The following is a 27,854-nucleotide window of genomic DNA, read 5'->3' as shown; positions in this document are numbered from 1 at the left end:
CGTGACGATAGTGAATTTTTTGACTCTCCATTTTTCCATTTAATTTCTATCAAAACAAACGTACTTAGTAACGTCTGTGAAGTTACGTTAGTTAAGTAACACATCCAGGAATGTTTATTACAATAGTAACTGAATTCGAGAACAACTATTTCGAAGCGGCGAGAGACGGTAGAGTGGAAGAAGTCTGAAAAATCTTTGGTCGAGCGGGTCAAAGGTCGAGCGACGCCCCAAAGAGATCACAATTACGATTCACTTACCGTGAGTCGAGCCTTAAGTCTGGTCGGTATATTAAAACGGGACCCATTTCTCCGGATCGCGGGCGGGACGTAGACGGGGGGAGTTAGTCCGCGGAGAAGAAAGGCGAGAAAAGAGTAGAAAAAGTGGAAAGCTGCTCGTCGGTTGGTTGCTCCGGGTAGCGAGATCCTCGTCCGGAAATTGGAGTTTCAAGTGTGAACAAACGAGAGAGGAGCCCCCGACGTCGCGTTCTTGAGACAAGGACGCGCGGCCTAATAATTCATTAGGAGCGAAAGGGACAAACAACGGGGCACCGGGAAGCGTGCGCTACGTGGACGTTCCATAGCACATGATAATGCCGGGACAAGCATACATTATTCAACGAGAGAAGCGCGGTTGGGACTCGTTTAACGCCACGTTGTCTTCGACCTGAGCTCTACGGAGACGCGGTTATGCCCGCGGTCGGCTGACGAGGAAAAAGACCCTGGAACGGAGGAGGTTTTCCAGGACTACCGGGATTAAGGATAATCCTATTAGACTCGAATTAATCCCGCGGGAACTGCATTTCTCCGGGGCGAAATATTACGTTATGCTGTTATTACTGTTCGCGACGCGGCAGCCTGTTCTCGCTTTTTCTCCAGCCTAACGTTCCATTCGCGATTATCGGCCCAATGCGCTGACAATAACGTACAAATGTTTTGAGACGACGAAGTCAAGAACGACAGAAAACTCTAGGAGCAGTGGTTCTTAATCTGTGGTCCGCAGGCCCTAAAAAGACCGTAGATAGATATCTGTGGATCCCTGAAATTTTAAATACAGTAAGGAGCAAAACTGAATACACATACGACATTTTAACAAAAATAATTTTAATTAAATAATATTCTGGCTTTTCAAAACAAATTTAACATTTGTGATACCATTATTATTTCATTTCGTACAATTTTTTTTTCGTGTAATCGGTTTTGCACCGCAACTAATTTTGAGTAAACAATTCGGATTTTGGTACATTTAATATTGCGTTCATAAACCTTTAATTGTATTAAACATTTTTAATACAGTCAGGACCCGTTAAAAATAATCCGATAACATATTCTCTAGAGATTATAGAATTGCATTTTCCGTAACATATTTCCATTCGAAATCTCTCTGCTTATTTTCACGGCGATTTAATATCGTTTGTAATTTCGTGACTGTTCGAAGAGCGCTGGGAAGACTTTCAGCCGGAGTTAGAAGCAATAAAGAAAAGGTCCAGAAATCTCGCGTCTCGAGGATGAAATGATGGAACTTGGAAAGAATTATGAAGCGTCTAGAAGGACGCTGCAAGAAGAATCGACGACAGATACCGGCCGTCAAAGCCAGCGAGGAAGCGCACTTATCCTTAAGTGATTGATGTCGGCTGGATCCGGCGAAGGAATAAAAAGTGTCTGTCGGATGATTTTTTAACAGACCGACGGTGTATAAAAGTGTCGCTACATTCTATCTCGTACCAGAGAAATACATAAATCTCCATTAACTTGGCGTATTTATAAATAAGAAATCGCGCGATCGAATTTTGAACGCTTATCGTGCATCGAACCCGTCGACATGTTATTTATTACGAACGTAAAACTGGAAAATTAATTATAGCGTGTGCATTCTTTTTCACTAGCAGTATACTCGCTCTAACAGCTTTAAATAGTACAACGCAGACGACACTAATTAACCGCTTCAAAACGGAAATTTAAGTATCGTCCTGAAAACGGCGGAATACATTCCGCGCGCCGGGGAGTATGCAAATTTAGAAACAAAGTTACGCGGCGATATATCTGCGAAGCTTTCGTAGGGACTATCGTAGGGAACAACAGAAATATCTAATAATTCGTTCGTCGAGAAGTTCGCTCGAACCCGGCGAAACGGCCAACAGCGTGCGTTCTGGTATCCCTCGTAAAACTCGTGCGTAATTAAGCTTCAAAAATTAATTCGCCCGGCGCTTGAAATCCCAGAATAAGTACCGAGCCCTCAAGTGTCATGGATTAGGAATTTAGCAGAGATTATGCACCGTCGAAAAACTCTATTCCCTAGAAACTTGGTCCGAAACTCTGCGAGCTGCCTAACAATATTCTCGGACTAAAAATAATATTTTTATACGAAAAAAAAAGACAAATTGCACAGTGTTAATCAAACGTCTATAACGCCACGCGTAGCATACGCAAAGACTGAAATTTAATTTGCTCATTACATCCACAAGTTCCGTTATAACGTCCTCGACGAGTATTTCATTACGATCGTCGACTAACCACGCGTCTAAAAAAGGCGGAAACTCTCGGTGAATCTGTACGTTGAAAAAGGCGAGATTAATTCCCGTGAGTAGCTGACACGGAAAAACTTTCGATGAAGTTTTGATTGCATTCCTGACGTATGTATGCTCATATGTATGTCTGCGCGCTGTCGGTACGCGTCGAAAAATTTGCAATAAAACGCCGGGAATGAACGACGATCCATCGCTAGATTTTGATTGAAAACATTTTTTAATCATCCCTGGAACCTATAAAAATATACAATAGTGGAATTGTTTAGTTTCGCGCATGGAACTTTTCTACCGATGGACGGGTTTATATTTTATCGCGATTCCGGCACAAAATTTTTTCGTTTCTCGTCAACACATTCGATTCGATCGTCAAACATGAAGTAAAAGTATATACACAAGGTCACGGAAATATTCGAACGATGATAAATTTCTAATTGAAATTTACACAAACCGTAGTTATTCAATAGTAAACAATGTAACGAAAATGTTTGAATATTCGATATGTTTTACAATTTTTCTTGAGAACCATGCAAACTGATTGACCAACCGAATTTCAAAGCCGTTTGAAAAATAACTCGTAATCAAATCATATGTCGAGAGGTTGGATTTATTTCGGTTAGCAACCAATCAACGGCAAAGATGTGCTACAATTAAGCTAAGGGAACGTTCGTACGAATGTACTACTGGCCAGAAATAAGCCTTTGACTACACGATGCGCACTTACTTATACGCGTCTGTTGAGAATGCGGCTCGTCGTAACCCTCCGGCTTGTCGGGATCTAAAAGCAAAAGTGCAACAGTCGGTCATCAAAACGCAATTTGTCATACACGGTCGCGAACTGCTTAACAGATAAATAACTTTTCAAATTGCCCGAGGAACCTAACCGTTTATTCTCCCTCGCGTTCGCTTTGCGACAGTGTTCGAAATCTTGACGACTCCATTACGAAACGAGGAACATCGTGCAATTTACGATCTACGATCGCGATGATTTTTTAACGGAATAGCGGCGCGTTTTGTTTATTCGGAGTAAAATGTTTGCTCTCCGCGAACTGTGATTATTAAAGTTATTAAACGAAGAACGATTTAAAAGCAATTAAATTTGATGGGCGGATTTAAATAAAGGAGAGAAGATAAATAGCAATTACCTCGCACGGACAGCTGAACAGCATACATCATCTTGGGCTCGGTATTCACTTGGCACTCGTACTTGCCCGAGTCAGTCTTCCTCGCGTTGTCCAGCCTGAGGGTCCACGCGTCGCTTCCTGGTGTGTGCTGTGGCCCGAACCTCGCGTCCGAGCTGAACGGCATGTTCCCGGACGTGAGTATGTGGAGGTCCTTGCTTCTCATCCAGGACACCTGAGAACACGAGCGATGGATGTTGAAATTACCGCGGGTGTAATGAAATTACTTGGACTTTGTCGTGGCTGACAACTCGAAGCTCGAGACGGGCAAATATTTTACAATATTAAGCTTACGAGTCGACGAAAGTGTTAAATTCTTCGATAATTAATCACAATTTGTACTAAGTAGAACGCAAGTCGATACGATTAAGAAAAATTCAAGTCAAAATGTGCTATTGCGAAATATCCTTTTGCAGTCGTGACGATCTTGATTCTTTCCGATGTTTCAAAATAAACATCGACCGGAGTATTTACGTTGTTGGTTTTGTTTACATTTCACGCGTTTTATAGAATCGTACAATCTTCCTCTTATCTAATGGACTCGTCGTTGCGAAAGTTGACAGATGTTATTTACGACTATGTACGCGATTCGTCCCCTTAAAACCGAAGGCAGAGGAATGCACACTTGCGGTCAGTAAATCAGCGCTCCATTATGACTTATTTTCCTCCCGTTACAATTACTTTACACGGTGGTGTACGTCGCGTCGATCTGACGTAGTTGTCACTTTGGATCGTGACGAAATATGTGTGTAATTTGTTAATAAGTTAAATACCACTGCTTTTCAGTATTGTTTATTTTCGGTATTACTCGTAGCTCGGTATAATATATGTTCTCGGTTTCTGTACAATTTCCTAACTATCCTTGTACAAGTTGTCGCCGTAAATACTGTTTGGAGTAGCTGTCAGCTGATCTCAATCAGAATAGCTCCACGCTTTGATAGTAAAGTTAAACAGACTTTAAACCGTCGCCTTTGGCGAATCGAACAAACCTTTAACATTAATATTCCGCATCGATACACCCGCGTTACGAGGGCTGCGGTACAGAACATAGTAACATATTACGACATCGTTACTCCACGACTGAGATAAAGGATAGAGACTATTAAAAGAAAGTTCGGCTAAGAGGGGAAAGAATAGCGGAACGGACAAAAGTGGAATTTAATGGACCGACAAGAGATAATCACCGTTTTCACAGAAATAAGAGGGAAATTTGAAATTTCCAGCGCCGAAGCCAGAATTAAGAAGATACATAGCACCTGGGAAAAAGTATTTGCACGGTTTATTTTTAACGTAACCGGTGAAACGATCGGTATAATGGTAAACGGAAAACTAAAGGCGTTAATAATTTTGTTTTCGCCGACTTCGGTAAAAGTACGAGTATCCAGCGGGTTCGGTGTTTTATGTCCCCTTAAGGAGAAACGGTGGCAAGTTGATATTTATGCAGTTATAATTTTATTAGGCGCGAGCTCGCCGGCCGGAGGTAAACTATTTTTATCGTTGCAACTATTCGCCGAGTAATTTAAACGCCGGTCCAGTTAATATACGGTGCAATTATTCTTTCTTGGCGCCGGACAATAAAATTCACGATTTTCTTATGTCACTGGCAAGCGTCGTTAATAAAACGCAGCAACCAACTCCGGGCCGCGACGGCCCCGTGTTCCCGTAGTTAGAGGCACCTTTGACATATCTTATTGCTCCGGGCTAAATAATTAATCCCCATCTCCCACTTCTGCACCCGTAGACGAGGAGGGGAGGGGTAATGGGAGTTTACCGATTACTCAGTTAAATTCACGAGTTTCTCAACTGGTGTACTATTCCCTGCTTCCCCGGTAGCTTGATTCATCAATTCTTACAAGTTTTCTCCTCCCTCGCGTCTTTCGGCCGATGAATTTAATCCTTAATTCCCTGCGCACAGTTTACTTTACGACGATCGTTTCATTGGCGAGTTTGTTTTAATTTTGATCGATGGCCCAATGGGTTTGCCTGGCTTCCCGAAACCGCGTAAAAATTATCGATCGTCGTTTCTATCACGTTGTAATATAATTTTATGTCGGTGGAATACTAGTAAACTAACAAACAGAGAATTAAGATAGTTTAACTAGCGTGATAATTTAATCGACAAAATTAGTAATCCAGCCGATGAAACTAATCGACGAAATTTCAAGAAAACAGTGATCAAAGTGGCCAGAAATGCGCTGTACGTCGGCGAAGCGACGATTCGCTAGAAGCAAAGTTTAAAAACGCGTTTGCGTCAAGCTGCTCCCGTGCATGCATAATTCCCTCTGTTAATTCATTCCCTTTCAGAGTTTCGTTCGTCATGTAATGAGCAAAGGTTTGCGCGACCCTTGCAAAGACGAGTGTGCACACCCAACTGCTGCGACTCTTCAAAAAGGCGAGCCACCTTCCTCGTTACGATTAAATATTTCCCCGGCGACCTTAAGGGCGAGTCTGCAACACGGCCCGAGGGAAAAAGATCGACGAGAGGAGGGGCACGCCGGTCGAATATGGTTAGTTGGACACTGGGCTTATCCGATCGGTCGTATTTTTTCGTCGACGAGCCAAAGGGCGGAATATTAGACGCCTGATTATCGGGTTACAGTCAGTTCCTATCAGCATCCCAGTCGCTATTCTCCTATCGATCGTTCGAGAGTGCAAAATCGAAATCACCGCGAAAACGAGAGAAAACGATCGCCGACGAGATGATTTGTTGGAAAAGGGTATCGAGAACTCGTCGAAGCGGTGGCACAGACGCGATATCTAAATTACAATCGTTCCGTGGGCTGTCCCGCGATTTTTAATAATGTCCTAATACCTAACCGGTGGAATCGAGGCGGTTCCCGCGACGTCTCGCCCCGGCTACCAACAGGAGAACGCGATAATTCCCGGAAGAAAAAGATGAGATACTGCTTGTTGCTCCGACACTTTCAGCCAACCATAGATTTATCGTCGTTATTAAGAGAACCGCCGCGATACAGGAACCGTGTCTGTCGGCGCGAGAACATTATTCAAAAGCGAACAAAAGAAGTCCGGATTAATCGGTAATTAAATCGATGCTGGGCTACCGTAACGTTCGCCGTGCCGTCGATGAACTTACATTTAAGAACGACGTACACTGCGGGCCCCACGAAGATAACCCGCTTTAAAATTAATTTCATTTTTGTTCCGTTACTCTTAGTTTCAGAGGAGAAGTTTTCTGGTCGGAGCAAACAGGTTCTCGAAGCATAGGGGCAATAAGGCCTTTGAAAATAGGTTATATCCCCCGGCAATAAAGTGAAACAATTGCTGGAACCGAAGAGGACCAGCGCGATATCGGCGTTAGACGTAACGAGAAGAGAATCCGGGCGCCGCGTGCGGCTGATTTATACAATAATAACGTAAGCAGCACACGGCGTAGCGTAATGGTCCACGGCGTTACGGCGAAGGTCATAACGTTAGGGGTGAGAAGAATGTACGGCATGGCGGGTCCCCCGGCCGGTGTATCACGGCATTTGGTCGTATGCCAGTTTACTCGAGTATACGTCGGATGGCACCGAAATAGAACTGGCTTTGAGGTCGCGGTGGAGAGGAGCGAGAAAACGGAAAAGACGGAAAAAGCGTCGCGAAGCTTCCTCTGGGGTGTGCGCGCGGAGAGTCGTCGCAGGGAGACAAAAGAATGGCAATATACGGTGCCCCGGCATAACCGCTTTCATCTGCTACGTCGACACAGTCTGCCGGATAAAAATGCAACTCCTAGCAAGTCGTTTCGCCGCAACCTTACGAGTCTCGCTGCTCGTTCCGCGCGTCCTCCTCGAGCGGCTACGTTATGCGCGCCATTCCGACGCTCGCGCCATCCCCTCCGACCCGGGGAAATCGAGCGTGTACACGCGACGCCTCGCGTCGTCGAGCGTTTCTTAAATTAGACGCTTCCGTGTCTCGGGTAGCCGCGCGACCGATCTGACCAAATTTTGGATTCCCTCGAAAACCACGCTCTGACGTTGTCTTTCGGGAGAAATGAATTTTTTCGAGGAAATCCTTTCCCATCGGGGACAATTTTCAGTGCCACTCTGGGCTCGTTGCAACGTTACATCTGGTGTTTCAAAAGGTTCCCACGTGAGACCTTTCTTATTTATAATATACAGGGTGGGGCAGTAACTATTAGCGCCTCAGATATCTTGGAAACTATAAGTTTCACAGAAATATTTGCTAAAGTAAATTGCACAGTACGAAGGGCGCTATTGGATGGCGATAATAGTTTTTTTGTAGGTGGAGGTACTTCGGACATTTGAAGGTCACATCCATTTTTTTAAATGGATCGGTATGTTTCTGCTTCCGTATCACGATAGAGGATCTTAAAACGAGTTCAACGACCTATTACACAAGGTCATTGAAGGTCATAGAAAGTAGAGAAAGGCGATAATACTTACGGTTTTGGTAGTAAATGAAACATACGTATTGTCAACAGTAGAGGAATGCGTAATGCTTACCGTTTACTTCACTGAGAATAAACACTGCTTGAAGGACACTTTAATAGTTTGCAGAGTAAGATAAACATCATAAGATTAGTATCGATAAATCGGTCAATCCGGCACGATGTATCCGTTTGAAGAGCAGGTTGATATGCTTCTTATTTATGGCGAATGCCAACAAAATTCTGCAAGGGCGAAAAACTTGTATGCTGAACGATATCCACATCGGTCTCAGCCTTCGCGTCAAACATTTAAAAATGTGTATGATAAACTTAGGCAAACCGGTAGTTTAAGTGTTCGTAAAAGTGAACGCCAGAAACGAGTAATTAACGAAGAAATGGAAATCAGTGTGCTCTAGAAATTCTCATATTAGTTCGCGACAAATTGAACGCGAATCTGGCATTAGTAGGAGGAGCGTACTTCGCATTTTGCACCGTCACAAATTTCATCCGTATCACGTTAGTCTTCATCAAGAATTGCATGGGAACGACTTCATGAATCGCGTTGAGTTTTGTCGATGGGCTATACGTCAGATTCAAAACAATGAGCTTTTTTTTAATACCGTCTTATTTACTGATGAAGCAACATTCACAAATCACGGGAATGTTAATTTGCATAACATGCATTTATGGGCAGCGGAAAATCCACATTGGCTGCGACAGGTTGAACATCAAAAACAATGGTCTGTGAATGTATGGTGCGGTATCATAGGTGATCAAATTATTGGACCTTATTTTATCAATGGAAATTTGAATGGCAACGTCTATGCTAATTTTATTAAGGATACATTGGGTCTTTTGCCAGAAGAGTTACCTTTATTTACACGACAAACCATGTGGTATCAACATGATGGATGCCCAGCACATTATTCATCGATTGCGCGAAGGGAACTCGATGAAAAATTTCGAAATCGTTGGATTGGACGTGGCGGTCCAATATCGTGGCCAGCTCGTTCACCAGACATAACACCTTTAGATTTCTTTCTGTGGGGAACACTCAAAGAGAAAGTGTACAAAGAAGTACCAACTACATCTCACGATATGCAACAGCGAATTATTGCAGCCTGTGCATCAATAAGTTCTGACGCTGTAAGACTTGCAAATCAATCAATCGTAAAAAGAATCCAACGGTGCATTGACAGTGATGGTCATCATTTCAAACACCTACTATAAACATGTTTCATTTACTACCAAAACCGTAAGTATTATCGCCTTTCTCTACTTTCTATGACCTTCAATGACCTTGTGTAATAGGTCGTTGAACTCGTTTTAAGATCCTCTATCGTGATACGGAAGCAGAAACATACCGATCCATTTAAAAAAATGGATGTGACCTTCAAATGTCCGAAGTACCTCCACCTGCAAAAAAACTATTATCGCCAGCCAATAGCGCCCTTCGTACTGTGCAATTTACTTTAGCAAACATTTCTGTGAAGCTTATAGTTTCCAAGATATCTGAGGTGCTAATAGTTACTGCCCCACTCTGTATACTCGCGTCGGTATTTACAGTAAGGAGCAAAACTGAACACACATACGACATTTTATAAAAGATAATTTTTTACTCAATATTTGCATGTAGAATACAAAATACGTAGTATTATCTACAATCTTCTGGCTTTTCAAAACAAATTTAATATTGACGCTTAATATTTCGATTATAAACCTTTAACTTTGATAATTGCTTCAATACGTTTAGGCATTCTTAATACTACATTTTCGTAATACTCTGGTTTAATAGAATACTATTGTTCTTGCACTCTTTGCCACAAATCAGTTACCGTTGTTGGAGGAGCTCTATATTTATTTTCTAACAAAAAGAAAAAGATACATGAAATGCAAACTTATTCCTATGCAGATACAAAATTATGTAAAAATTCAAATGTTTAATACAACTAAATGGTATCTTACTAACTACACTTAATCATGTTAATATTCTGGTATATGACATTGAAAGAATGCAGCACAAATTTCTTCGCCTTGCTGCTAGGCACACTTGTTCTCCTATGCTTCTTGACTCGCATAATTAGGATAATTTATTTGATAATACTAATCTTCAAATATTGCATAATAGAAGGAAAATCAGCGATATCATGTTTGTAAGTAAACTAATCAGAGATTGTATTTCATGTCCAACAATTACTCAATCGTTTTCTTTATATATACCATAGAAATCACATTCTATTTTATTTTGAAAGCCATTGCACAACGTTTGGATCTCAAAATTGTATAAATAGATTATCCATCCAAATTCTGCATATGCAAAAACAGATATAATTGAACAATCATTAGATTAGTCCAAAATTATCCTTGCAGTGCATTGTATATTAATTATTTTGCTAAAATTTTATAAGCGATAATATCTACTATGTATAATTTATATTTTATTCTTCCTTATATATTACATCTTTTATATTAAAAGGTTTTTCTTCCCGTTTATAATTGAATAATAATAACTTCCTTACGGTCGCTCTCACAAACTCCCGAGCGTGTCAGTTTTCAGGGAAATTCTTTCTAGTTCGTAGGATTTATTTTCTTTCATGCAGAGCGATTCGTAAGGAATGATGCAAATGCATCGAAATCGATCTATCATTGCTAGATCTTTCGGTAGGAAGTTTCGAACACACGCGTTGGATCTCAACGGAAGTTCGTGGTACCGATTATATGGTAAATGAAAAGTTGTTTGCTGTTACGTCACGTGAACCGCCTAAGTTCGAGCCCGAAGACGTATTATTTACTTGGGTTCTTGTTCTTCCCTTCTGCTTGCTATGCCCTCGGGTCTGAAGAGGAACAAACCGAGCAAGAACGAGCATGTTGGAGAGTATGTATAATATTTGTTCATAGAACGGTTCTACAGTTATTTCGAAACAAATTGTAAGGGAACGATTTGACCACAGTAGCTTTCGATTCGAAATTCTTCGTCCCTTAATTCGACTGTTACGCATAAAAAGTTCAGTTTATCGATGAAATTTTCGCGGGACACGTTATTAAAATCCTATTCGCGGCTGAATTCCAGAACCAAGGAGACCGAAATAAGTCAGGAAACAGCGAAACGAAATTTGAATGGAGCAGCTTTGAAAATTACAGAGCTTCGCTCTTTGGAAATTTATTTTCAAACGGATGTCGGTACCAGCGACGCGCGATTCAATTTACCTTCAATCATTTTAATCGAGTTCTTTCTTCAGAAATGAAAAAGATTTCAAATACGTTTCTGCGCCAGTTTTTTAACGGTGTTTGCGTGGCAAAGTTTTGCCAACGGACGTATGAATAAGAATTCCGGGCGATCCGGTCGCACATGTCCGACCGAAAAACGAAGCTCTCCTGCCGGCTGGACAGGCATTTCGATGCCCCGGAATAATCGATGGTAGGTTAATTATTCGGACATCGACGGATTCGAAAGCGTCGTGGTTGTCGAAGGGTTCAAAAAATCACGCTCCGAACCGGCCCTCGTGCTGCGCGTAATCCGCTTCGACGGATAGACGGCCGGGCCTGTGTACGTCGTTCCCGCGTCGGCGGCGCAATTTTTCCGCGAACGATATTCGACTTTTCTCGATAAACGAAATCGGATTAAAAAACGGACGGGCAAGCATTTCTGTATCGGTCGATGCAAACCTGCTCCCCGTTTCGCTCTTTCTCCGTCGCATCAATGTTGGAACACTTCGCCAGTCTCGTACGTTTTACGATAAAAAATAATCAAAATCTAGCAAACGGATAGCCTTCAAGAAAACTATACAAATAATTTTGTTACGTATCACGTATTGTGTTCTATCGGTTGAACGACGATCTACAAAAGTACTTCAAGTTTGCCTTCGGAACTTAACTTTAACAGCGCAAATTTTTAATTGTTTAAAGCGTCGGTAGCGAGCGTTCGAATATTTTCGTAAACCACTCTATGAATATTCGATTAGGAACGACTATCGAGCTATTGAAAATGCCCCTCTCACCAGTGCAGTTTTTACCGTCGTCGAAACACGTGTCAATCCTGTTTGTAAACGAACAAAATTCTAACCATTCTCGCGGCGCCTGGCGATGGGAAGTGTATTTTTTTTATTTGCAGGCGTACGACGTATTGTCGAGAGAGAGAGTGTAATGGCGAGGACAGCCCCGTTCAACGCGTCGCGTCGCGTCGCTCCGGTCTAAACCTGACCTCGGCTAACCTAAACTAATCGGTGACCAACAACGGACCCGGGTCACTGAGCTTTTATCGATTACCTTTCTTCCGTTACACGTTGCTACCGCTGGGACAGTAATGCCGTTCGATTAACCGTGCGCTTCTAACCCCTTGCGTAATTTAAAGTCGGCTAGAGCCCGTTCGTTACGTCCGTCGGGCCGCGAAAGTGAGAAAACTAAGTACGCGGAAGAGGAAAAAACCCTGTGGGTGGATCGCGGGGAAATTCATTTTCCGGCGTGGCGATGGCGGAACGCGCGACCTTAATGCAGTTTGGAAGAATAATACATGCCCCGTAGTTCTTTCGAACAGAAATACCTCGCGTGCTTCCAAACGCATAGGGATAACCTTAAATTTATCAGGACAAGGTTGCAACTCGCGATATCGGTCGATACAGTTCCACGTTTCCTGTAACACAAATTTCTTACAACAGTTAACGTTGAAAGTTGTAAAAGTTGTTTGTTTCCTTGTCCTTTCCGATTATATTCCGTCGTTACTCGTTCGTCTTTTACCAGCAGCCGTCCCTCTTATTTCAGTTTATCTTTCTTAGGCCGTTTCTCGCGGATGGACGGGGACTGAAACCGGCAGCCACGGGGCTTTGTCGTGTCCCTTTTGTCGCGCACAATAGGACCGCTGACTAACTCGAAGATATCTCGGAGTACATCGGCTCGGCCGCTCCGGGAGCATCGAATTATGATACGACGTATCGCGCGTGATTCAATTAACTTCCCCGACAGTGTTGGAAGCCAGTGCCTGAGTACAAGAGCTTTCGACGAAAATGATGCACGACATGGACAGACGCTAGCAAATTCGATTTTCACGCATCGATGCACAGGCCAGAATTCTGAAGAATTTATTGTTTAAAATAGCACTTTGAATGAATTCTCGCTTCAAATAATGCTGTGCATTTTATTTTATCGCTTGTTTAAAAAGGTTTCTAAATTCAAATTAAATTTTAATAATACAAGTACATCTGGATAACTGTATCATAATTTATTTCTGAATACACGTTTATTAAAAACGCGAAACAACCATCAAACGTTGATTGTTCCCATATGCTTTCCATATCCCGCATCTCGGGCAGAACATATCAAACAAGTCTTACAACTGCACCTCGCAGGTCAGTTTACTCAAGCTTGCTTCCTATTGTTGACTCTCGACCGACTTTTTCGTGAAATGCATATTCTCTGTATTTTTCCGTGAAACCAAACAGACTCTCCGCCGTAAGTAGAAACGCGTAGAAGCTACCGGACTGAATATTTTCAGAATAAAATTTGAAATTGAAATTCTTTCCCTTGAAGATGCGTTTTAGATTACAATTGTATTTCACTGCGGAACGATTTCAAACACACGATGGTACTGCAATAGTCGTCTAAAAGAACGCCGAGTACAAATTCATGAACTTTGAAAGCTTCTGGATACTATAAATTATATTAGGTCGTCCCATAAGTTCGTGCCGTTTGACTATGGTTGATTCTTTCATTTTATATTTTCTACAGAAACTGAGTCTTCATTAGAAGCGGCAAAGCTTCCTCTTTGAAATCATTTTTGTCATATATCGATCCGACTTTCAAATCATTCAATTTTTTCAAATCGATCTGAAAAAATTATTTCTAGCTGCAGGGGTCAATTACAATCATTTTTAGCGAATAGACATATACTCGAAATCCTGCGCATTTTCGAGAAAAAAATTCCTCACCGAAAATATAATTTCAGGCCAGAAATGTCTGCCCGAATTTTCATGCGAATCTTTAAAACGTCATAACTTCTGAACGGATTGGACGATTTTAATGTTTAAAAAAGCAAACTATGCGTATTTTGATGTAGAATATGTACAAATTGCAAAAATATTCGAAAAGTTGCTCCTTAACTTCGTAAAGTGACAAAAACCACATAAAAATGGTCCAATTTCTAAACAGCCATAACTCCTATAGCAGTGAACATATCTCATTGAAATTTTAGGAGGAAGTAGAGTTTATGGGTACCTACAAAAAAGTATTAGACAACTTTTCTGTAGGGCGTCAAACAAAATGACTAAAAATGATAAACGACTTTTTAAGAAAAATTGATAGGGGATAGGTGCCTAATTTTTTCGGCGAAAATAAAAAATTTCAAATCGTTCTGGAAAAATTATTTTCGGTTTCGGGGGTCAATTACAATAATTTTTGGTGAATAGACATACCCCCGAAATCCTATCCAGTTTCGAGAAAAAGATTCGAGTAGGTGTGAAATTTTTCGACAAAATTAAAAAATTTCAAATCATTTTAAAAAAATTATTTTTAGTTGCAGGAGTCAATTATAATCATTTTTGGTCAATAGACATATCCCCGAAATCCTACCCAGTTTCGAGAAAAAAATTCCTTACCGAAAATATAATGTCTGACCATACCATTGACATGCTTCCCTGAAATTTCATGCGAATCTTTAAAATGTCATAACTCCTGAACGGATTGGACGATTTTAATGTTTAAAAAAGCAAACTACGCGCATTTTGATGGAGAATATGTACAAATCGCAAAAATATTCGAAAAGTTGGTCCTTGACCCCGCAAAATGAGAAAAACCCCATAAAAATGGTCCAATTTTCAAACAGCCATAACTCCTACAATTGTGAATATATTTCAATGAAACTTTTTTCTGAAGTAGAGCACATGGGTACCTACAAAAAAGTATTAGACAACTTTTCTGTAGGGCGTCAAACAAAATTACTAAAAATCAAAATCGAATTTTTAAGAAAAATCGACAGGGGGTAGGTATCTAAATTTTTCGGCGAAAATAAAAAATTTCAAATCGTTCTGGAAAAATTATTTTCGGTTGCGGGGGTCAATTACAATAATTTTTGGTGAGTAAACATACCCCCGAAATCCTATCCACTTCTATGAATAAAATTCAAGTAGGTGTGATATTTTTCGACAAAATTAAAACATTTCACATCGTTCTAGAAAAATTATTTTTTGTTGCAGGGGTCAATCACAATCAGTTTTGGTCAATAAACATACCCCCCAAATTCTACTCACTTTCGAGAAAAAAATATAATGTGTGGCCAGAAATGTCTTCTCGAAATTTCATACATATATGTGTACATTAAGATTAATATTTTCTCGTAAAGAATACCGATTGGTGTGATAAAAAGTATAAAATTTTATGGCAAAAGCGTTGTTTCAAATTCAGTTGGAAAACTCTCGAGCCAGACTGTGTAGAATAAATTTGTTGAATAAATTTTAATGGGGCTTCTGAAGACCTTTTCGCCTAACTGTATGCCAGAAAGACCCTCTATAAACCCCGTGTCAGAGGTCGTTTTAACGTCATATCGTTAAACAATTTTCAAAAAATAAAGATAAATGCATTTAACAGAGTGTCGACAGTCACCGAAGACGAAAAATGGAATTTGCAACGAGCCGCATCCTCGAAAAGACTAAAAATTTGCATACACCTGATAAATTTCGAAACGAAACAACACTGGAGTACTGAGATGCTGAAGCATGATACTCGAAACGGCCACAAATTATCATCATAGTGATGACTGACTATTCCGGTACTCGAGAAGCACGCCATTTCGTGCGAATTATCCCGCCGCGAGTAACGCCAGCATCTAGGCCATGAATTTATCATACTCGCGGCGCAATCTCGCTCCACTCCTCCTTAAGGCGTGTATTAATTTTTCAAGCGGGTCGGCGCGTTCGCGATTTAAAATTCACAAGTCTAAACAGAGGCTAATGCCTCCGGTACAAACGAGGCTACTTAATTATGCAGCTGTGGAGCATCTCCCTCTCGTCGTTCGCTCTCTTTCTCCGGTTGTGTACTCGCATCCCGTAGCTGGGAACGCGAATGCCTATCGCGAGCCGCTTGATGAATAAAAAGCCACGCGTTTTCCGTCTCAGACCGTCGCGGCGCGATCCGGTTACGAAAGCCACCTCAGGGTCTCGCGTCCTCGTCTCCGTCGACGGGGTACGCGTGTAAAAGATCGCTCGAGAGGGAGAAGCGTCGCTTAACGTGCGACGACGAAGCTCGTTTCTCCGACCGTCGCGGAAAAAGGCTACGGGAGTAACGGAGAGAAAGAAAATCTAACTGCCGACGCAGTTTCTTAGCGAACTAACTTCATTAGGGCATCAAAGATGCCTAGCCAGCGCGTCTGGAGGAAGTTGCGTCGGTGCGCCGAGGGGATGGGGCGATGCAAAGGAAGGAAAAAAAGGAGAAACGAGAAAGAGTAGGCAAGCGAAAAAATAAAGAGACAGTTCTTTGAGACGTGCACGAAGCGACCAGATGGAGGCAGAAATAAGAGGATCCGGGAAAATAAGACGCAACCGAGGGGAACGAAGATAATTATGTGAACCGTGAAACATATACCCGCGCCAAATATTATATCGCGTGTCTTACGTGGCTGTTAACTCGAAATTTATATCTGGATACGGTCTGCACCGTTTTCTTAGGAACGCACTAAGGATCCGCGAACGTGTTTACTCGTGCACGTTGAAGGAGAACAAAAAAAGAATGGTAATGGAATTTCGACGATCGCGCGAACTGTTCTTCTCCAGGATGCGAACAAACGGGTCAGACAAGCGACGACGACGTTTTCCGGGCGGTTTAGGTGGCTGAATGCTGCGCAATACTATGGCTGCTGGTAGGGTAAATGGAGGCCACGACGGACCACGCGTGCACCCCTTCGCGACTCGTGCATTTTGCATACTGATGAGACCACTTTCGAGCCACTTCGCCTCCCATTTCCTTTCTTCAGCGTTCCCTGCGTCGTTTTCCTGTCTCTGGGCCACCCTCCGTCTTGTCGACGTTGGGCGACCGCGTAATGATCAATCCGACGCGAGAATGGAACCGTTTCCCCGCACGGATTCTCATCGTGCAGAAATCAGAATGTTTCGTCGTCGTTCTTTAACTTTTTATTTTCCGTACTTTTATTGAAACGTTTCGTGTTGTTGTTGGAGCGGATTTTGACGACGGAGAGGTCCGTACGCGGTGTGTTTGCGCGGTTAATGCGATTATCAGGAGAATCTCGAAGCTTTTACGACCGACCCCGACTATCCAACATTATTACCATTTCGTCAGTAGTATTCCGCGCGAATATGCTGACACAGGAGCAACGGTCTATGACGAAGCCGACGTTCGTAATAATAGCGGAATGTACGAGTCAGCCATCAGATGCCACTGACTTTCATCCTTTGACGGAATATTTCGGAATGTTTAATTCCAACGTGAAAGCATCAATAAACGAACAAGTTTCGTAATTACAAGAAAACGTAGTAATTTATAAATCGTATTTTATATTTCTGGAGGGGTTGCAAACAGACTCTATTCCAGTTGTAAGCATCGAAAGCTACGAATGCATAGTAAACGTACTCCAGAACCTTGTATTAAAATTTCAAATTACTTGCGCGTACAATTTTCTTACGGAAATATCTTCAACGAACACCCATTTCCGCTCGCGAATGAGAATACCTTCCCTAAAACTGGCAAACATTTCCCAATAGAAACGGACTGTGTAGGTCAGCCACAATTCCACGCTCAATTTCCTCGGTTCAGCAAAACCCGGAAACACTGGAAAAAGTGCCGTATTTTCTTCCCGGAATATTCATTATTTCGACTAACCGATAATTTTCTTTTTTTTTTTTTCTTCGGTAGCATAACGACCGCCGACAAATAAAGATTTACGCGCTACTTTCAGCGATCGATTGGAAACCGTCCAAGAACTGCATTCTCCGCGAGTGGTATTTTTGACGTTTCTCCCAGATAACGACCCACTTCGATATTTTTCCGGCTGCGTCTTCGCGCGGAGATTATCCACAAAAATATTATTCGAAACTCTATCGGGATCTCTATTCATTAATCAACAAGGAACGTCACCGGTCGGACGTACATACGTATAACCGAAGCTGGACATTTTTGAATAATAAGAACGATTGCGCGCGTACGCGATATTATTTACGCTCGTTTTCAGGTTGAAGCGCAACAATCGGCGGGACGGTGAAAATTGCACGCTGACAAGAGACAAATCCAGATGCCCCGTCCAGACTATGAATTTTTATTTTATAACGCTTTCAACATTCTCGCCGAGAATAGAGTACAATTTTTCCGTCCTGGCCGGTAAGTGGCCGTCGGTTCTACCGATGGCGTTTTTCCACAATACTGTAAAGCTGATGGTACCATCCCGTGACGATGAAAGAGCCCACGATCCACGGTTGAACACTCTGGATTCGGAACAACAGAGCGCGTTTTTTTTTTCTACCCCGCTTCTCCGCCCTTTGTACAATTCGTTATCGAGCACTCAGCATTCCCAACGAAATAACTTCCCCATCGTTCGTCGACGGTATTCGATAGAGTATTATTGGCAAATATTGAATATTAGTACCAGTTACAATCGCTCATCCATCTCCATTAACGTAATGTATCCCGACGCTTTAAACATTCCGTCGTTGTAACGGTCGGGAAACGTGTCAATTTTGTGCTTCGATGGAAATAATATCAAATACTGGGTTTGACGCGCGCCACATCCTGTTGCATCGAATACCCTCAGTTGTTGATAATTAATCGCGACATCGTAAGATATAATAAAAGTATATAAAGATGTCAGGGATGGTTGGAAGGAACAGTTTAAACGTAATTGTATAAACTATATTATTTAATATTACGATAAACTATTTGACACAAAGTATATAAAGACTTCTCTCGACCAAACTACGATATCGAGTGTCTCTCTGCTGATGAAGTCGAACCCTCTCAATTCTTATTTACATATCATAAACAAATGAGGTCACCGACACGGAAAATTCCTTTTACTATGCACGTTCGAGGAGCAGATCCCTGAAATATTTCCATCAACGAAGCCAACGATAACGTTCCTACGGTTTAAACGTATTGTATACACTTTTTACAAGTAATTTTGGTCGACTATATCGACTAGATACTGTACGATGTTCCCAATTGGCGGAAATGGGCAACCTCGTTCCCGAAACGTTTGATTTGCATTCTGTATGTGTATGCATGCCCAGAGGAGCATCTAGAATCCAGTATTAATTAACACGGAACGGTAGTCCAGTAAACTTGACTTAGAGCAACGCCATTCCACTTTCGTTTAAAATTTCACGGAAGCTTCAAACTCGGCTTAATGCACCAGCCTGTTTGGCGGCTGTAATTCGTTACCAGCTCAGGCTACTTTAACGCTTAGTATCGAGTTCTATCAGAACCCATTGTGATCGGGAAACACGATTACGTCGGCCTGTCATTATTTCGTTTCACTTCCAGCGAACACTATGTCTAACTTTATTCGTCGTGCATTAGTCCCTCCCCCTTCGAATTGCACCCGTTTCTCTCGACGCGTTGAAAGGTGAAACTTTAAACTGCAACTTCTCAATTTTTAATTAAAAACTTCCATTTTTGCGCTGGGTAAACATCTAGGAAAAACGAAAACGTTCCGATAACGAGCGGTTGGTTGAGGAAGGGATTTTCTTTCAAGGGTTGAGATTGAGGAAAGGGTTGTTAAAAAGATAATTTTAATTATCAGTATCGATGAACACGATTCGAGGAAAAATTATTGACTCTCCCCCATTTACAATATAGTCCTGCATATTTTAAGTTTCTAACGTTTATAATTCTTTTATATAATGAAAAATTCTTTCCTTAATTTTACGTTTGAAATAATTCACTTACGGATTTTGAAAAGCTAGCAATCGAGTTCTGAATCCCGAGATTTTCTTAAAGAGGCTGAATAATACCGACGGAATTCACGAAATATGTCCGGATTTAATCCGTTTGTACCGTATTATTATGGTGAAAGAGGATTATCTAATAATTTTCCAGCGAACGAATGCAAGAGTATTCGCTCCCTGGCGCGAGATATTGCACCTCCGCTGAACCCCTTCCATCTACTGCATAATTCCTTCTGTCACACCCTACTTATTCAGCGTTATGCACTTGGCTGTCACTATTAAATATTCGCTTGAAACTTTCCTGCTGTTCCCCCGACTTGCAAAGCACATCGTCTAATTGTAACGCGTCTATAGGAGATGGAAACTGGAGGGAGGGACGAAACAAAAATCGAGTTTAGTCGACGCGATCCGTCGCCAGTGAACACTTTGAACCATATGGCAGACTCGATATTTACCCTGTATCTATCGAAGCCTGTTTGCGTTCCTCATCAAGCGTGAATCGCGAGGAAACTTCAATTCCGTATTCAAGCGGTCCGCCTCCATCGAGTTTCCCCGCAGACACGTGCGCCCCGGTAACGCACGATTCGATGCTTTCACGCTACTAGCGGGGGAGTTAAATTTCAAAGGAAACTCATTTTGAAACTTCGATGCCGGCCAAACGGGCCTTGGAAAAAGTACTTTTATACCGAATACCGGGGTCGGGACTTGGCGCAGCCGGTGAACTCCTCGGCATTGCCGGATCCCGGACTGAAAGGAGAGATTTCTCCGGCGCATTGGATGTTTCGAAACCACCTGATTTCGACGTGCCAAAGAAAGGGCCGGGAGGAGCCAACAAAGGCAAAAGGCAGAAGCGCCTCGACGCTATGGCGTCCTGATACCAGTCGCGAGGAAGATCGATGAACCACCGACTTCCTTTTCGCTTGGTGCAGCGACACCTGCTCGAGATACCATTCCTTCGACGCGTTCGCGGACACCTGGTTTTGCGTTCGACCCGTCCACGTTTAAGGGGGTCTTCTACTATAGAACGCGTCTTTTCATGTTCTCTTTATTTTTTTATAAAGAAACTATGCAAGTTCTTGCATCGGCGTTTCGTATACATATTTATTACTCTTACAGTAATATACACAAATTTTTACGAGAAATAGTCAAAATTAGTGGCAGTGCAGTGCCTTGTAAGTAACACGGACACCTTCGATAATTTTAGGAGTTCAGTGATATGCTTTTACACACATATTTCTAAGACTATATCCTTTATGAAAATACAAAAAAAGAAATTGAATTTTTTGGCGGTTTACAGTAGAAGACCCCCTTAAAGGGACAAACCACTGTGACAGATTGACAAAATCGAAATTTTTTTTTGTTATCTCTTTTCGGTGCTTGGAGTTTTAAGAATGGCACTCTAAAGTATTAAAGTAAAATTCGCAAAAATGACAAAGTTACAGAAGATTTAGTAGACGTAGAAAATGTAATATGCATAACGCTTGAAACTAACTGCTCTTTACCTCGGGACATTCATTAAAGAAACTCTTTTATTATTTCTGCTATGGTAAAGGTTTCATATGAATGAGAAGTATTTTGATAAATAATTAGTTTCGACGTGGTGTTAAAAGAAATATTGATTTTGTCACAGTTTTCTGAGATTTTTCCTTCAAAATTATATCATTCTATAATGAATAATTATTTTTAAAAATCCGTACATGCAGCTGAAGGTACTGTTTTATAGTTTAAGAAAATTGTCCGCTCGTTTCTAACAAATTTTTAGAGGCCACTCACGCTGGTTCCTATTATAGCCATAATAATTAATTTATCAGAAAAAGTTTCATAGTCACGCCTAAAAAATTCTTGAAAATTGACTTTATTTTCAGCCGTCACAGCGGTTTCCCACCTTAAAATATCGGAATGCTGAGAAAACATCTTCGATTTTCATATATTTTAAATTTCCAATCTCGTACCGTTGCAACGGTTGCTCGCACCATTCTCCATTTTATCGATATTGATCTATTTTCGCTAACAGAAAACCAACTAAAAATTATTTGCTACGGATGGACAGTTTTGTTTACAATGCAGACAAAAACATCGCCGGTATCTTTAAAATAAACGAGATATTTTGATATTTTTCATTTCTGTGCTCGTGTAACTTTGTAAGTCAATATTTTTCGACCAAAGAGTTTGCAAGCGCACTTCCGGAATTTGTATAAACGAACTATCGAAACGATCGCCTCGCATTAGCCTGCACGTAAAGGTTCTCGAAATCGTTTAAGAACGAACCGCTGTCGATTCGCGGGATCTAGCATGGAATCTGAAACGAGCTCGTTAGGTTTAAAAAGTAGATAGAAAGCTGTCCCTGAAATCCTGCTTTCATCTCTTTTCGCGAGCGCGCGCGAGCATCGCGGGTCGAGAATGAAAAGAAATTCCGCGGGAATTGAAACGATTTCGTTTCCACGAGCCTCTTCCAGCCGAAGCCGCAACACCATCGAATGCCTCGATTCCTATACCAAGAGCTAAACGGGTATCGATCACCGACGATAAGCAGCGCACTGAATGGGAAATTCGCCCCGTTAGCTTCGGAGAATTCGCGAATAGCGCGACTCCGTCGAAGAAAAGAAGAAAGCCAATCGTTACCGAGAGAGAGAGAGAAGCGAGGATATAAAAAGAGCTCCAAGCGGGACTATCAAATCTCGTTTCCCTTTAACAAATATCCTTCTTAGCTGTTCGTTCCGCGAGAACGAAATCGACGGCATCCCCCAGCGTCCAAAGTGCGGAATTCTTGGAACGAAGGTAACGGTCAAAGCACATTTCAGCCTCTAGCTTCCTGATAGCCAACCACCGAAAAAAGATCGATCATCATCCGCGACTACGATCCACGCTGAAATTCTCATTCCCCTCGGGATTCGCTGTTCCTCTTTGCTACGCCCTCACTTGCTCTTTCGCTTTCCCTGTGTTTCGCCTCGTCTCCCAACCACCCTCTTCCATCGGCATAAAACTCCTCCGCAAAACCATCCTTCTCAAGAGCGGAAAACAGAGCGACGGAGAGGTGGTTAGGGTAGGCGGTGGTTTTCTCGCAGGAGAGAAACAAAAGGGTTGCCGCGGAAATTCGTTTCACTTTTTTTTTTTTATTCGCCCTTGGAAATCTGGAATCGTTCGAAATCAACTCACGAGCCATTGGTTTTCTCGTTCATTCCGATATCTCGGTGTGCGTACGAAATCGTGGAAGAAATCGCGAGTGGTGGACACCCTCCGTCGTCCACCGCGCAACGACTTTCATCCCCCATTTCCCAGCGGCCCGCGGTACGTCAACCCACCACCACGCTGATCGAGTTTTCATCTCGGGTTTCCATCGGAAAGACGTCCCGAAACCACCCTTCTGGCCCTGATTTTTATTCGAACCACACCAGCTTCTGTTATAACTTCGTTCCATCGTCAAACCGTCTACGCCAAAAGCAAACTACGGCCCGCGGAGCAATTCGCTGCAACCATTATATTTACTTTAATTTACGTTTCTATAATATTATCTTCTTCCACCCGTTGAACACGCTGGTTAATTTAAAACATTCTATACATATGCATATAATTAAATACGTAGCGCGAATGGTATTGTCGCTATGTCGACGAATACAATAACAATATTGGCTTCGTTATAATTATGGTCAATGGCGGTCGAATATTAATTACCGTTATACAGTCCACTCGAGGTCCAATTCTGATTTAAACTATAATTTAACACCGAATCATAGCTTATGCGCCCGTAACTAATGATTATTCGTGTTAGTTAATGATTTTAATTCCCCCGCAGAATAAGGGAATATTGCACACGGAATATTCTCAAGCGGTAGACCGTACCAACTATGATCACCGTGTCTCATAAGCCGAAATTACTACGCGATGTTAGGTAGTTTTAAAACCGTGGGTACACACGATGTATCGCGTGGCGGCTGTTCCGCGAGTTCAGCGAAGGAAATTAAACCTAATAACCAAATTTCGAACAAGGAGCTTCAAGCCAGAAACTTGTTTCCTAAATTGCATGTCACAGACTTTGATAGAAGTTGAATTACGGAACGGGTATTAATATATTCCAGCAAAGAGTCACGGCGCTATTAAAATTTACAGTCTCAAGATAATTTCCGTATTCGCGTTACTCGAGATTAAGAATCAAGCAATGTAATAGATACTCAAATATGTTTACTACGTTAATAAATTTGTTCTGTTTGTATAAACGATTTATGTCCAGCAATGTATATATAATTATACTTAAAATAATTTTGTTCCTCGCCTTCTTTAAAGTAAATTCCTACATAATTATATATGTGGCGTCACCTCCCATGCTCGCCACCAGAGGGGTCGCGCTCTCGCAAGCGCTCGACCGACCCCTCAGTTCCTATATATGTATACACTCCTCGAACGACTTCCCAATATCCCGTCGTCTAAGGCAGGGCCTGCTAAAAAGCCTTACTGATGAGTCCACTAGCAGGCCCGGACGAAACGCGCCCCCTCCTTTCCTTTTCCGTCCGTCCAACAGAATTCACTCGAGCAGCCCCCCCGTCGCAGCGAAGCAGCGCCACATATAGTTTCAAGCAACAAAGTTTGCAGGAAACTTAATGGAAATATGATCCAAATAACTAGATTCCGTTCGAGGGTGGCAATAGTTTATCCAAAAGGCTGCAAGTGGTCGGCTCCTGGCCCATAGAATAAATACGGGACGAAAAAGACATTTTGCAAGAACGCCAAAGCATAGAAAGCGCGGAACAATTCGGTTCCGCCAAGTAGGAAGCGGAAATTGCAATTCTTTTGTCGTTCGCCGCGCATTTTCTGGTCCGTCTGCGTCTCTATGCAACGGACGATGTTTATTATTATCCGGAACTAGTTGCGACAGTTGTTATTATACGCCGTTTCCACGGAAATTCGTCCCTACGACCGGCGGGGGAAAAGATCTCGAAGATGCTCGAAAAAGAACGAACCTCGGTATTGTGCCGCGTACTCGTGAAATTCGTCGCGCATGCGAGCACCGTCGAGGATCAAAATTACCATAACGACATGCATGTATGTAGGAGAATCGCTGGAATCTCTGGAAGATCCTTTTACCAGCCGGAATTGTGAATTTCGGCTGACCTTGAGAGCTTTGTCGCTTTACAGGTTCTGCATTTCAATACGGAGAGTGCTCGCGTGGGTGTTGCGTACGATGCACTGAATGAACCGGGGAGTTTATGAATCATGGAAATTGCCTTTCTTTTACAACGACGCGCAAGTACATATTCGCCGGATGAAACTTGTTTTCAGTCAACCGCCCTCCTCCGTAGCCTTCGTTATCCTCGTCCGTAGCTTTGACCCGGAAAAAACTCTCTCCGTCGCGCCGGTGAGACACAATTTTTAATTTACATATTGCCGCGAGCAAAACGTTCACAGCGATGAAACTTTAGTGTCGTTTCCCTTGTCCGTAAAAATAAACCGATACATCGCGCGATCGAGCCTTCTTCTACGAAACGTCCATCTTTTTAACCTAATTGTTTCCACAATTCTTTATTCAACTTAAACAGACTCTGCACCGACACGTACGTTAAGTATATGGGCATTCGAGACAAAATTCATAACTTCTAAGCTACTTGATTTTCGACTTAGAACCGCTAATAATTTTTTTTTATAGAAAATACAAATGCAACTTCATTAGTTAAGCTGACCTGAACTTGTTATCGAATAAAGTGTATTTTTTTAAGTTTTACTATTGCAATTTATTGTCACATAATTTGTGATGAACTTTTGTTAGAAACGTTCCTTTACAACTTTAATCAAAATTCCTGAGAAATTATAGTGAACGCACAATGATGTCGAGTCAAAAAGACTTATAGCACAGTTTCTGGCAGGTCTTGGCAGCTAATTTTTGTAGGATCTTTTACGTAGCATAATAACGAAACAATACAGTAAAAATTAGTGAGTAGGTTTGAGGAGTATTTTAGTAAAACTATTCTTCTTAATATATTTGACGTATCATTAGAAAAATGAAAAGAAAAACAAGAACAAAACAACCAAAACAATGACTTCTCACAGCACATTCCAGTGCAAACAATAAATTATCACTTATACAATAAAAAAGCAATTATCTCATTACCTTTTCATGGCGACTTATTTGTCTAATTATACAATTTCCTACTTAACTATGGATTGTAAAACACGTCTACGAATCTTTATCGACAGAAAAGACGATTTTTCAAGTTTTGTCGCTAGGACAACGCATTGTGTGTCGCTTTCCGATACACGGACGTCGCAGAATGAGATTCAAGGACGAAAGTGATACTTTTTATCGCTGAATAATATACTACTTTATTTTTATTCGACCGAGCGAATTAATTCGCGGAACGTTCGAAACGTAACGCGATCGAATGACCTCTCGTGAGCGCGAAAAAGGTCCAAGGATAGAATTACCACGTGCATACATATATGGAAGAGCTTTCAGAATCCCTGTAGATCCCTTTACCGATTCTCATCGAGAATTTCTTGCGACCTTCAGAGAGCCACGAAGCTTCACGTCGGGATTACATCAGCATGGATTGCCCGTAATACCGTGTAAACCGCGCGAAGCTTTCTTTCGTTTTTGCACCAGCTTTCATTCCGGCCCTGAAAAGGGACGTCGATTTTCAGATATACCGGAACGATCATCGTACCGTTTATTTCTCATTCCGCGCGACCGAGATCCACATGGAAATTTCCTATCGGAACGAGTTTGGCGCTGCATCGTTCGCTATCGTCGATTTAAAAATTAAAACACGGAAGAAAAGGAAGAACCAGTGTTATCCTCCATTATGTTTCAACGGTTTCTCCAGCCGTATTAATTACGCGGCCGATGGACATGCTTAGCGAGGAATTACGAGTCGAAAAGGTGAATCGTCGAGGGAATCCTTTGCAAACGCAAACAATCCTTCGGCTAATTAGCCCGGATTCGGGCGTAAATTGCCGATGAAATGACTTTTAAAATCCCCAACGTCTGGGAAAGAAATAACGTCGGGGGCTGAAGCGAGAAAAATGAAGGAAGAAAGTACAAAGGGTACCGCCCTTCGGGTCATTACTGTACCGGTCGTATCGCGGTGGCATGAAAAGTTTGTTGGTCGGTTGCCAGACGCGCGCAAAAAAAAAAGAGAAAGCAGATTTAAAAAAATATACCCAGCTGAAAGAGCAGGTATACAAGACTCGCGACGTCGAATGAAAGAGACAGCGCGGCGAAATTTTACGGACCACTTAGAAACGATACTCTTGACGATTCTTTTCACCGGCGTCGTACCCGCGAGTTATGAAATATATAGCCGCTCGATCGGGCGTGCCGTTCATATTTCCTTCGAGCTCGTTCGCTCGTTGTTTTCGCCGTCGGGACGTCCACGTTGATGTACTTTCTGTCGGAGATACGAGTCCAATCGTTCATAAAGCTTTCCGGTTATTGCCTGGATGGCGTTCGATGATAGGTTCACCTACGCCCACCGATTCCTCCCCTTTCAACGGCTACCCCCGTACGAGGGGAACTACGTACGCCGGAACATGCTTCTATTATATAGAGTATCTGATGAGAATGGTGCTTGGAAATCTGATAAAGGGAACTCCCGCCGGTAAATCGACCGTTTCAGCAACCATTCTTGTTTTTTTTTTGTTCTTTTATTATCTCGGCACGTGTTCGCTTTCTCGGTGTTTCGTATTAAAAAGAACGCGGGGCGGTTTCGCGCGGCGAATGAATCGACGCGAGACTGCAATTCGATGAGCGATATCGAATCGTCCGAGTGGCCATCTCGAGAACCATTGAGAAAAAACACGGATAATACAGTGGACGAAATTTCTATAAGAACGCTATGATTTTCTGCAAAATATTCCTTCATTGTATAAATATATCTTTTATAAACACTATATCGGAGGCA

At 42.0% G+C, this 27,854-nt stretch overlaps 2 protein-coding genes across 2 annotated transcripts in view; one reads left to right on the top strand and one right to left on the bottom strand.

Moving 5' to 3' along the window:
- Nucleotides 1-27,854, top strand: part of Cbs (cystathionine beta-synthase) — a 378,127-nt gene that overhangs the window by 26,308 nt on the left and 323,965 nt on the right. The gene's annotated exons all lie outside the window — the stretch shown is intronic.
- Nucleotides 1-27,854, bottom strand: part of LOC143343287 (zwei Ig domain protein zig-8) — a 105,599-nt gene that overhangs the window by 19,025 nt on the left and 58,720 nt on the right. Inside the window, exons 3-4 of the mRNA XM_076768040.1 lie at nucleotides 3,667-3,877; nucleotides 3,246-3,299 (exon numbers count right to left, since the gene is read on the bottom strand). Coding sequence (XP_076624155.1) covers nucleotides 3,246-3,299; nucleotides 3,667-3,877 — 265 coding nt within the window. The remainder of the gene's footprint in view (nucleotides 1-3,245; nucleotides 3,300-3,666; nucleotides 3,878-27,854) is intronic.

This window comes from Colletes latitarsis, chromosome 7, assembly GCF_051014445.1.
Source record: "Colletes latitarsis isolate SP2378_abdomen chromosome 7, iyColLati1, whole genome shotgun sequence".
Lineage (NCBI taxonomy): Eukaryota > Metazoa > Arthropoda > Insecta > Hymenoptera > Colletidae > Colletes > Colletes latitarsis.
Note: the sequence above shows the minus strand (reverse complement) of the source record. Positions and strands in the feature narration are given on the sequence as shown.